Raw genomic sequence first — 13,161 nt, 5'->3', positions numbered from 1 at the left:
TTTCTCTTACTTTCTCTCATAGTGATAAAGACAGGAGAAAGTGGTTTAACCGTCTTCAGACTTCTCTCGAAAGGGGGTACATGGATATGGGTGCAGGCCAATGCTAGGCTTGTGTATAAAGGAGGAAGACCAGACTTCATTATTGCTCGACAGAGAGCACTAACGTAAGTAAAACCTGCTTTTTCATGTTGTTGTTGAGCTAATATCCTTGTTTTTCTAATTAATATAATGTCTGTATTTTGTAGTAATGAGGAGGGCGAGGAACACCTCCGTCAAAGGAAGTTGCAGCTACCCTTTAACTGTGCCACTGGTGAGGGTGTCTTGTATGAGACTGGCCCCTCCCTTGACATTATCACTGACATTCAAAATCAGAGCAAAGGCCAGAAGATGCACAGACCTCCATCGCTGGACCCAGATTCTCTTCTTGGCTCCATGCTGAAGCAGGATCATTTAATCTACAACCAGAACAATGACCCCAATTCCCAGTTTACGCTTGACAAGGCTTTCATGGATAGCCACGCCCTGCTCAATGTCCCTGGGAACACCTGGCAGCCGTCAGCGCCAAACACAGTAGCTGAGATAAAGGAGGAAGGTGTGGTAAAAGACATGATGGAAACCTTGCAGCAGATTATCGGGGACAGCTCTCTTTGTGACAGCCTTCAGGATTTTGATGTGGACAAATTAGAGCTGAAGGATTGGGAGAACACTCTGCTCAGGATGCACTACAACAACGATATGGATCTTAATAAAATCATCACCAACGACATCCTCTCCTATGTCGAGGATGCACTTTTCAAGGAAAACAGCGTTCAATTGCCTGAACAGCTAAAGGATCAGGGTCCATTTGTTGAAGTGCCAGAGTGTCTTCCAGAGATGGAGTTACAGAATAACTTAGCTGCTAACCAGCCATTCAACTGCCAGGCAGGGATTCTTGTTGGATCCCCAGGTCAGGGTGGGTTCATCAGAGTGGATGCCAGTAGCCCTGGAAGAGGGCTGGAGAAGCTTACCCATATGGGGCCACAGATTTTACCTGGCGACACTTTCGTCCAATCATTCGGACTTGATCAGACAGCCCAAAATATGCCAAGCAAAAATAACATCATGTTTAATCCTCCTCTTGCCATGCAGTGTAGTCAGCAGTCGAACCAAGTCAGGCTTGGTCTGCAAAGTGCTGTGCAAGAGAATGGAATGGTGCCATGTGGCCAGAGAAACCTACAGACTGGAAACCAGCCCCATCCTAATGCAATGACTCTCCCTCTTCAAAGCCCTCTATTGCAGGGCACTTCCGCCATGCCGATGGGCTTCCACAATCAGAATTCGCTTCCCCAACAACCGACAATCAGTCAGAACCCTCAGTGGATATCCAACAGCAACAATATGGTGGATAACCTGCTGAACTCTTGCGACCGTAACGTTTCAGGTCCACAAGATGCAGGACTACACTCTGGCCCAACTACCCACTTACAAGGACAGTTTTCTCTTCACACTCAAAACCCTGCCAATCCAGGAGTGCCTGCCTGGCAGCCATCCCAGCCTACCCCTCAGCAGGTCCCTAAATCATTTTCCAGCGGGCCTCAGAATACAACGGGCTTCATTGGCCAAGTGAAAGACTTCCAAAGACCCCCGCTTGGACAACTATTGTCGCACACAAACGCACAAGGATTCGGGTCTGGCCTTCTTCCCCAGACAACTGCAAATAGCATCTATCCCCAGGAGACCACCAACAGCTGCATGTTCACAAGCACACCTCAACCCTCTGTGAATGGGATGCAGTATGGTTCTGCAGATCCAGTATCTTCAATGTCATCCTGCCAGAGGGCTAAAGGTCCTACACAAGCATCCTGTTACTACCAGAGAGGTCTTGGCGAGTCAATCGTGGATATGTCGGTCATCCCACAGGAGGACACCAACATCAGCCCCATGGCCTGTCAAGTCCAACTTGGATTAACTCCAGATAACATACTTGCTCAGCAGTATCTCTCCTGCAATGGGCAGACACAGGTAAACTGTACTAATTGAATCCATTGTATAATTATAACTTTAAACTAGCGTGCTCTAGATCAACGATCAAAGAAACAGGTGTGTGCTCACTCCCTATTTTTAGAATGAGTCTTAAAGTTTGTTGAGAATAGCAGATCTGCCCTGTTTTTACCCCAGGCTTAATGTGTCAACACACATCCAGGGCTTTTTTTTTAACAGTTTGGGTTATCTCATCTCTTCCACCAGTCACAAGTCTTTGTGGGAAACAACACTTTTGGGGTTTTACATTTGTCACCATGTGTAAAGAAATATTTTTGAGGAAGTCTAGATCAGATGATATTCACAATGTGCTCAGTCATTTTGTTTCAACTTGTGGAAAGGAAACAATTGAGGGCACTTCAGATTAGGGCTGAATTTCTTGATGTAATTCAATTCTGATATACAAGCTCTCGATTTTAATTCATTTCAGTATATGTCAGTAATATTGTCCATTTTTCTTAGATATAAAGAAAAAATTTATACTCTCAAGTAGGGGTGTAACGGTACACAAACATGACATTTTGGTATGTACCTCAGTATTGATGTCACGGTTCGGTACGGGTTGCGGTACAGCTGGTTGGAGAAAACGATTTTTCTTATTTTATACTAAAGAATGGTTTATTGAACAAATTGAGTCTCTTTAAATTAATTCAATTATAATTAACATAAGTCATAACTTGTTTTCATGACAAATTTATTTAAACATATATTAAGTAATTAAGACATTATTAACAGGTTATGCATAGATTGTCTGTTCTTCTTTTTCTGCGCTTTTTCCTGTTGTGGCGGTTAGCAAACAGCGTTCTATTACCACGCACCCCCTTCTGAATTGTAGTGTGAATTGCCTGTGACTGTATTAGTTGTCTGACTGCATGTACCTTTACACCCCTACTGCTAAGATTTTGTCTTGGACAAGACAAAACCATTGTCTTATTTAAAGTGAGTTAAAGTTCTTTTAAATATGAATTATGTTTTCATAAAAAGTAAAAAGACATTTCAAAAACCACAAGCTGGGCGCAAAAGTGTAAAATGAAGAGAGTTCTGCTTTAAACTCTTTTCCATGCACAACTTAATGAATATCATGACATGATTACCACGGAATGGACAAAACATTCCTTTAATGGTTTCAATTTTTTCCCTTCACAGATCCCAGACCGTCCACTTGAGGAGAAAGGAATGTTCCTCTTCCCCTCCCTGACCAACGGAACCATCTACTTTTCAGAGAACAACCAAAGCAATTGCTGTGACTATTAGTGGTAGATCCCACCCAATGCAGCGAATGACACATCAACAGTGCAGTACCTGTTTCTAGGAAAAAATGCACGCAGAAATACAGCAACTTGTTTGTCCCTCGAGAGATGCATCCGCTTCTGATGACACTCTTGGCTGAAAACCTACAAGACATTACTAAACTTTAAAAGCAATTTTTACCACACATTTTTTCACACTTATCTACTTATTCACTTACACACCTCTCTGGTGAGAAATAAGCAGTGACAGAAAGTGCATATTTATTTTTTAAAGCACGTCCTTTTGTCCCTGATGGATCTTGTTTTGTTACGCCATTCCTGCAAGAAAAAAAAAAAAAGAGTGAGATAGAGAGTGTAATGGCAAGGAGAGGTGTGTGAGCAAGTGTTTGTTTGTGTATATGTGTGCGCAAGGAAGCCTAGAGTTCATTTATGAAGTATACAGAAGGAACAGAGGAATTGCGGGGATGAGATTCTGAGAAATAAATTCAAGGTGCACACAAGATGCTATTTAGTGGGCAAAAAGGGAAAGTCTGTCTCGTTAGAGAGTGCAATGGCCTCAGCCAGGCCCTTTTATTTTGCCACCTATGCACTTAAGAAGGTGGAATTGACCACCTTTACCCCACTTTTAAGACATAATTTTGTCTAGAGAAATGAATACTCTACTAATGACCTCTGTGGCATCATTGGACTGTCAGAACAAAATTGTCCCAGAACTTCCCTGAAGCTTGACCTTCTTTATGGAAAACAACTATGAGTTGTAAAGTTGCTGAAGGCAAATTTGGGTTTTAAAAAAAACAAAATCAATAGTCCCAGGAAATACATCCCTTTTTCTGCTACACCCTTTTTTTTTTTTTCCATTCAAGGAGTAAAAATGAAACAGTACAGTCTGCTCTTGCCACCCTATTATGGTTGCCATAACCATATGTTTCATGTGTATTACAACAATATCTGAATGTTATTGCTTATCATTTATTTGTTCATTTTTTTGTTTAATAATTGTCTTTTTGTACTTTTGTATGCATATACTCGAAATTATGGAAATGCCATTGAGCCATTTTTGTCCACTTTTAATTTGCTGATTACACTCTTGCTTTCTATTCACTTATATGGAAGAATTATAGGAATTCTTATACCGTGTCGCGTGCCATGAGAATCACGACAGCCAGCGTATCCTGCCTCCGGAGGAAATGTAAAATGTAGTGACAGAAAAAGAGAGTTTTGAGAAGACATCACAGACTAGTTATCAAGAAAGATCCCAAAATAAAATAAATGTTAGTCCAAAGAAGATTTGATTAATTTTTATGGCCACAGTAAAATTTGAATGACTTCTTTACTCGACAACAGTATCGTTCTTGGTCAATCAGGAAATACAGCAGCAGCCAAAAAGTTCAGACCAAGCACAATGTAGGGAATGTTCTCAAGAACATTTCTGTTAATCGATCGTAAAACCATAGAATTGAATGCTATTTACACAGAAATGTGTTCCGCTAGTGTTTCATGAATGAGGCCCAAAGTTTGTAGGCCCCTTTGTGCCTTTTTTTTTTTTTTTTTTTTTTTTTTTTTAATAATTTAAAGCCATTTGATTCAACTGTATCAGCATTTTGAATGTGTAAATATACCAAAACATATTTGTATGAGATTTCTCGTAGCTGCAGAAATATGACTGATTGGTTTTATTGTATATAAAAAAAGATCGCTACCTACTTTCTGAAAAGGCTTTTTACCTTAATTTTCTTGTAGAAACGTGTGTTTTAGACTGCTGTTGCTTATGAGAGTTGTTCTTTCTCCCTGCAGTAAGAACAGAAAGTTTGGTGTGATGGTAACAGCACATACTGTATGTACAACCGCAAACTCATGCACCCGAAGCCTTTTCCTTTCATCATCTGAAATGGGAACACTTGCCTTAATTTCTTTCTCCCCAAAGGATATTTCATTTATTCCCTCCCGTTTTCGCTCTCTTTGAATGAAATGATCGTGGTTTGCAGAGGAGAGAGGAACTGAAATGGCAGCTATAATTGAATCTGAGAAGCAAAGTTTTTAACAGCTGTTTGTTGTTAGCATGGACGGAATCGATTATGCTAGTGTTGCTGAGTGTTGTACATAGCCTCACAGTTCAAAAGTTACAGGACACACATTCTCCCCATTTAAGTGCCTTAAAACAGCCTTCGTTTTCTGAGATTAGTGACTTTTTCGCGCTTTTTGTGTAAGAGCGTTCTGTATTTTATTGCCAGATGTCTGCTGGTTAAGAGAGGAGGTTAGTAAATCGCTAAATGTTTGCTTAATTGATGCATGATCAGTTGGATGATTGATCCTTTTATAAGTTTATAAAGTTGACAGATTGATTACGCACAAATAAAAGTGTTTGGCTCTGATTTTCCTGCTTTAAAATATCTTTCACGCCATGTTCTAACCAAGCACGACGCAATAAAGCTCCGTCCACAGTGATGTATATTAAATCAGTGGTTCTCAAATGGTTTCGCTTCAAGACAGTGGCGTTTATTATATAAATGTCATTTCAATCAAATGTTTGATAGCGTTGTGGCAGAGATGCCATTTTATTCATTGGAAGTATGCAATGTATGTCCAAAAGGCTACATTACAATTACATTTTTTCACACTTGTGTGAAATTGAAAACACATTTTTTAATTCTAATTTTTGCTTTGCTTACTTAAATGTCCTTAATAGGGTTTTATAACGAGGCTAATTTAATATTAAATTTAAAACAATATCAATTTCTGCAGTTGTTCACTGTTTAAAACGCATTGTGGTGTTTGGGTCATATCTTGCGACCCACCAGTTGACAATAAAAATCTGATATTTTTTAAACTGACATTTGGCTTTCAGTGACGATAGACGGATAACTTGTCTCTTGAAACCTGTCCAACTGCTTAGGAAACTGTATTAGACAGTTTCATATTTATGACCGCATTAAGGTCTTCACAGGTGAGAATGAGCCATTATTCATGGAGATTCACGCCTCCTCGCATACCGTGTTTCTTGGCAAAAAGTGTCTTACAAAAACTAAATCAGTATATTGTTATAAATGAAAGAGTAGTCAGCATAATTTTTACATAATTTTGAAGCAAAAACTCTAGTCTACAACCTTCAATACCCAAAAGTCTTGTGAACACAGATTTAATATACTTTTATTGGCCTTATATCAGTGACTTAAGTTTTTTGTTTTTTCAGTAACCACGCATAAACGTTATTCCTTCAAAAACACAAACATGTACACACATGTTCCTCACATATTATGGTAGCCTAGTTTGTGCTGAATACAGTGTAATGACACTTTTGTCATTAATATGTTCATGAACAACTGAAAAAAGCACAAATGTCAGGGCATGTCAAAACTTCTCCAGGCCCCAAATCAGCCTCAGACTCCAGAGGGTTAATTTGTGACTAAACAAGGTTTAGAGGTCCAGAAAATTACCCTTTTATTTGCTGTGCCTGCAAAGTGCCATTAAATAAAACCGCTTTAGTGGATAAAACTCCAACAATCGACCTCTGCATTGAACTCCCCCGGTGCCAAAAAATCATTCATACATGCCCTTGTTAGGACGTCCTCCCCTTCACCACTAAACTACGAGTCCTTTAGGAAGAAACAATAGCACTTAACACTTCAGATGCCCGTTTCTTGCATAACGACGTGTTTGTGAGGCCTCTCTTTAAATGCAGTATCTTTGTTTATTTGTTGTATCATTGTATGTTTGTTTCTTTTCTTGTGTTTGTGCACCCAGCATTGTAAATGCTTTTACATGTAGGCTACCATATTATTTTGTACATTGTTCCGCACAACTGTAAAATCTATACGCAAATGGATGCCCCACAAATAAAAGTTATACACACACTTCTATATTATATATATAATATAGCTTTTGTTTGTTTTGTATTTGTATTATCAATTGATTAATTTTTTGTTGTGAATCTCATTATTGATATCTTTATAATATTAAAAGGAGGTTGATGACTCAATGGCTTTAGCTGGTCATTTCGTTCCATGTCTCTTTCAGTGGCGGATGTAGAAAGTGGATAATTCGCATCTCCCCATGTTTTTCAACTGGCACATAAGACCGTCGTTCATATTTGGAACACAAATTAACATATTTTTGATGAAATCCGTGAGCTTTCTGGCCTCCGATAGACTCCAGCGTTATTCCAGCTCCTGCATCAGCATCACATGTATATGCGTGGTGCTGCTCACATGAACAGCGTCGGCCAATACCGAGTTGGCATTCTGATGTAGAACCTGGAAGCGCTACACTGTGTTTACTACATGAACAGACTGGTGTTCCCAGTCTGCAGTGGTCAGTATCTATCAAAAGTGGTCAAAGGAAGGAACAGTGGTGAACCGGCGACAGGATCATGGGCAGCCAAGGCTCTTTGATGCACTTGGGGAGTGAAGGCTGGCCCGTGTGGTCTGATCCAACAGACGAACTACTGTAGCTCAAATTGCTCAAGAAGTTAATGCTGGTTCTGATAGAAAGGTGTCAGAATACACAGTGCATTGCAGTTTGTTGCGTATGGGGCTGCATAGCCGCAGAACAGTCAGGGTGCCCATGCTGACCCCTGTCCACTGCCAAAAGCGCCAACAGTGGGCACGTGAGCATCAAAACTGGACCACAGAGCAATGGAAGAAGGTGGCCTGGTCTGATGAATCACGATTTCTTTTACATCACTTGGATGGCCGAGTGCAAGCCGACGGAGGCAGTGTGATGCTTTGGGCAATGTTCTGCTGAGAAACCTTGGGTCCTGCCATCCATGTGGATGTTACTTTGACACGTACCACCTACCTAAGTATTGTTGCAGACCATGTATACCCTTTCATGGAAACGGTATTCCCTGGTGGCTGTGGCCTCTTTCAGCAGGATAATGTGCCCTGCCACAAAGCAATGGTTCAGGAATGGTTTGAAGAGCACAACAACAAGTTTGAGGTGTTGACTTGGCCTCCAAATTCCCCAGATCTCAATCCAATCGAGCATCTGTGGGATGTGCTGATCAAACAAGTCCGATCCATGGAGGCCCCACCTCACAATTTACAGGACTTAAAGGATCTGCTGCTAACATCTTGGTGTCAGATACCACAGCACACCTTCAGGGCTCTAGTGGAGTCCATGCCTCAACAGGACAGGGCTGTTTTGGCAGCAAAAGGGGGACCAACACAATTTTAGGAAGGTGGTCATAATGTTATGCCTGATCGGTGTAGGCCTCCATTGTCGCTGTAGCTTCATGCATTCCGGTCTGTTGTGTTTATGCAGATTTTCTTCAACTACCTTGTGAATTGATAGCATATCTTGAAAACTAGAGTCAACAATCAAAAAATTTTAAGCATCTTTTTCTTTCTCAGTGACCCAGAATTAGTAAAGTTTGACTACATTTATTTCAGCAACATTTTGGCTGTAGACCAGAGTAGACAGTTGGATGTAGTTCACGTGTGTTTACCACATGGGGGCGCTAATGTATATATTTTGAATGTGTGCCAGTATATAGGCCTACTATTTCAGCGGTAGACCTGTATGGTGAACGTTATTTCACCAAGTACGTTTTCCTGGATCAACATCTGTGTTGATCATGGAACAACATTCCAATCAACCAATCAGATTTGAGGGACAAGTTTACAGTTTTTATCAAGTTTAGTCTTACAACAAGGGTTAGGGGTTTCTGCACCATTCTTATTCACCTATCATTTATCTCTGATTTTAGGGATAAGTTATGGGTAGGATTAGCACTAATGTTTTATTTCGTATTTGAAAATCGAAATAAAAAATCACGGTGACCTAGTTGATGACCCAGTTGGCAAAACAACAAAGAAGTAACTACGAGGTATGTCACAGTAATAGGGTGTCCTAGAACAAAATTGGGGAGACATACAATCACTTTCGAATCATATTTTATTCATTACTGCAATTTAAATGCACGCGTAGCTATAAAACAGATGTGTGCAATGTGACAGAGTCAGTAGCTTGCATGCACTAGATCGGATTTGCTGTGGACCATAAACAAGTAGGCCTATTATATAATAATGCCATTATAGTCAATAAATGACGAATTATTATAATTATCAAATTATTTATGTTGTGACATGCCAGTTTTTTTTTTTTTTTTTTTTTTTTTTTTTGTAGGTCTATCATCATCATCATTAAAACCTTTTTAGTAGCCTAACATTTTAGAAAATACAAAGACATTTATTTTAGCCTACTCAAAACATTTATTTATACCTAAATAATTATTGTATTTTTAATATCAGGGATTTTCAAGATAATGTAATTGCTGCAACAAATCCTTCTGCTGTCCGCTGACTGGCCAGAAGTGTCCAGGATTCTAATTAATATTAATCAGCCTCGCCAGCGTTTCTTGGTAACCTTGTAATCTCATTAATGTTAATTAACAAATTCTTCCCCATAGTATGATTCGTTGCGCCTACCTACCAACGTCTGTTATCCATTACGCTTATGATCACGCTTCACGTTTCTTTATTAATATTTATAAGCAAGAAATCGTAATTTTGAACTCCGTTGACCAATCACATGAGATGTAAAGTCTGACGTCATGTATCCTAGGAGATTTTTCCCCTTTGCCTTTAATGCCGTGGCCTCTGATGCTCTGCGCGCGCTCCTGAGCAAATCTGTGCCGGTTGCCTGGTCAACCAAATGCGCGTGCCCCTGCAAGCTGGTGTCGGGGGCGCGCAGTTGGGGGACTTAGTGGAGGAGCTCGGCCAAAAATGAATTAGACACGAAGCTGGAACAAATTATGATTCTGGATTTGGTTTATTTTGCCCGTTCTGTGTAAATATAGATTATAATGCATTATTTTAACCAAGCAAATGACTTTGAAGGGCTGTTTATACAAACTCAGCAGCACTGAGGATGAAGAATATGATAACGAGGACCTGCTGTCACTCCTCTTATGAACGCTGAAATATATTTGAAGAGGAATTACACTTTTTGCATCTCTGTTTTGGCGATTTAAGTTTATAAGACTGATATTAAATGCAGTTTGGTCATGTTGTAGCAGTAGGGATTCTGGGTGCCTTTTGCACAATTTATAAAATATCAGAACTTATTTATTATAATTTTTTGGATTTTTGAATTTTAACACCCGTGACCTGTACAAGAAATCATTTTTTTCTTATTTAAAGTTTTTTTTGTTTAAGTAGAAAGAGGGGGTCTTCTGGATTTTATCTGTTAGAAATTGGGTTGAATTCATTGGACCCGAAGAGTTGGATTATACTGACGCCTTAAACATGTATGCAGGACGAAAAAGAAGAAAACCAGTGCAAAGAACGTAAGTGATGTAAATAAATGTGTGTGTTTGTGTGTGTGTGTGTGTGATGCATGTATGGGCTAGCCTACTCAATGCGTAGTGAACACTAAACTCCTGTAGTCCAAAATGAGATCATACAAACAAATAATCAAGCGAGATGTTATTCATTTTTCAATGACAATTTATGTTGTTCTGACTCCAAAACTCAGTACAGTATAGCCTAGTAATGTACATCTGACCCACATCGTATGTGTGATCTCCTCTCTAGGCGCATCTATAAGTAAATATTTAGGTATATTTACTGTTATTATTATATTTAAGATCATCAAAGTATCGCTCGAGTATTACAACCCGTGCTGCTATATATGTTTAATGTATGCGTAATGTTATTATATTACAGTTTCCATGCACTCTTCCTCAAATAAGGTGTTTTGTCCTTTTCTTTTTCATTTTTGATTAAAAGAAACTATCATGTACAAAAAAATCCAGATACATTAAATTGCGTGAAATTAAATTAAAGCATTAAAATTCTGTTGTAAACATGAGCACTGAACACAAATATATTATTTTATATAATGCTTGTGTGTGTGTGTGTGTGTATGTGTATATATATATATATATATATATATATATATATATATATATATATATATATATATATATATATATATTATATTTAGTTAATGCAGTGAGGACTATAGTGTGTATAATTGTCATTTTTATTAGAACATAATAATCGTAATAAAACAAATTAATTAGCCTATATATAATTCTGCCACCTTTTATTATTTTAAAATCACTTAATTGCTAAAGTGTAAACCAAATAGGTATAACATAATCTTGTATAACATGTTACATAAACCATAAACCAGAGCTTAAATAATAGCCTATATTTTCAAATTGCATTTAATATGTAAAAAATATATTTCATTATATTTTACTTACTATTTACAAGATTTCAATTAGCCAATCAAAATTTTCCCTTTTTGTGTATTTATATCTTTAATCTAATACCATTCATCATATTTACAGTAACAGACAAATTATGTTTCATAACAGCTGTGTGTGAGTGTGTGTGTAGGGCTTTTACGTTGGGGTGGTGACCCAAATGTGTTTATTCGTACAAAGGTACACACACATTTCCTTAAAATCAAATTTTAAAATGTATTAGTATAAGGAGAACAGCACAGACCCAACAATATGCAAAATTATTAAATATGACAGGCAGAGTAGGAAAGTTTACAATTGAGTAAATTTAGTAAAAACAGCTTGTGCAAATCCATGGGACACTCTGATTGTGGTTTCAGAATTTTAATGCTGTCCGTGATTCTGTCCAAACAGACCTGCAACCCTTTTTTGGTTCATGAAAAAACACTGCTGAATGTGATTTTAAGAGTCGGTTCTTGTGCTCTCGTACTCAGGGTGAAGCAGCCCCCAACTGAAGGGGTGAAGTCTAACCCGTCCAAACGCCATCGAGATCGGTTAAACTCCGAATTAGACCGGCTGGCCAGTCTCCTTCCGTTTCCTGAGGAGGTCACGAGCAGCCTGGACAAACTCTCCATCCTGCGTCTGAGTGTCAGTTACCTGCGTGCTAAAAACTTCTTCTCTGGTGAGTTCACGTGGAGCTTGATGACTTTGTGTGTTTATTGGACGAGATATGGGCGGATGAGTGTCGCTGAGACTAACAGGATTGTTGTAGCGCTGTGAAGGGTCAGGCATAACAGTTTGTTGTTTAGACATGGTGGAAAAGATCATAAGATATTGAGATACTGAGGACAAATGAAAATAAAAACAACTTAAAATGGCTTAATTCATTATAGACTGTCAAGTTGTACACTTACTGGATACCTAAACAACTAAGATAGATAGATAGATGAACAGATTAATATAATTGAACAGACAGACAGGAAAACAGATACACAGACAGATAGATAGATAGATAGATAGATAGATAGATAGATAGATAGATAGATAGATAGATAGATAGATAGATAGATAGATAGATAGATAGATAGATAGATAGATAGATAAACCAACAAATTGGTAGACATTACAGATAAATGAACAGATAGTCAAACAGATATACAGATAAATAAACAACAAATATATAAAATAATAAATGAAAAGATAGAAAGACAGACAAGTGGGCAGACAGATGAACAAACAAATACATAAACAAACAAATTAATATATGGATTAATAAATAGATAGACAGATAGACATACACAAACAGGTAAACAAACAAGCAGATATTTAGGTAGATAGATGAACAGACAAACATATTGTTTTTGTTTTGTCTGTTTCGTCTTTTTCCCATAAATATTTCTGTTCCCGTATATACATACCTAAACTGATTTGATTTGTTTTGTTATTTTGCTTGTTAGTGTCCCATTTGTGATGCTCCGTCTCCCTCAGCAGTTTAATTTGTTTGGTTTTGGGGTTTGAGAAGCACTTTAACGTTTGTTTTCTGAATTCGCACACAAAGCTTTTGGTCGAAGCTGATGTTGTCCGGTTTGTCCATTCGTCCTTTCCTTCCAGCTTATGAAGGGAACGTCGTAATACATCCACACGGTTACGCCGGCGGATTGTGTGAGTTCTGCAGCGCACAAATAACTCTTTCTTTCCATT

At 38.4% G+C, this 13,161-nt stretch overlaps 2 protein-coding genes across 2 annotated transcripts in view; both read left to right on the top strand.

Annotated features, from left to right (window-relative positions):
• The window catches only part of ahr2 (aryl hydrocarbon receptor 2), a 67,016-nt gene extending 61,375 nt beyond the window's left edge, over positions 1-5,641 (top strand). The window contains exons 9-11 of the mRNA XM_048168604.1: positions 23-164; positions 246-2,001; positions 3,166-5,641. Coding sequence (XP_048024561.1) covers positions 23-164; positions 246-2,001; positions 3,166-3,273 — 2,006 coding nt within the window. The 3' untranslated portion in view covers positions 3,274-5,641. The remainder of the gene's footprint in view (positions 1-22; positions 165-245; positions 2,002-3,165) is intronic.
• A 2,779-nt stretch (positions 5,642-8,420) lies between these two features.
• ahr1b (aryl hydrocarbon receptor 1b) overlaps positions 8,421-13,161 on the top strand; it is a 50,917-nt gene continuing 46,176 nt past the window's right edge. The window contains exons 1-2 of the mRNA XM_048168591.1: positions 8,421-10,554; positions 11,955-12,142. Of these exons, the coding sequence (XP_048024548.1) occupies positions 10,514-10,554; positions 11,955-12,142 (229 nt within the window). The 5' untranslated portion in view covers positions 8,421-10,513. The remainder of the gene's footprint in view (positions 10,555-11,954; positions 12,143-13,161) is intronic.

The sequence above is a fragment of the Megalobrama amblycephala genome, linkage group LG2, assembly GCF_018812025.1.
Source record: "Megalobrama amblycephala isolate DHTTF-2021 linkage group LG2, ASM1881202v1, whole genome shotgun sequence".
NCBI lineage: Eukaryota > Metazoa > Chordata > Actinopteri > Cypriniformes > Xenocyprididae > Megalobrama > Megalobrama amblycephala.
Note: the sequence above shows the minus strand (reverse complement) of the source record. Positions and strands in the feature narration are given on the sequence as shown.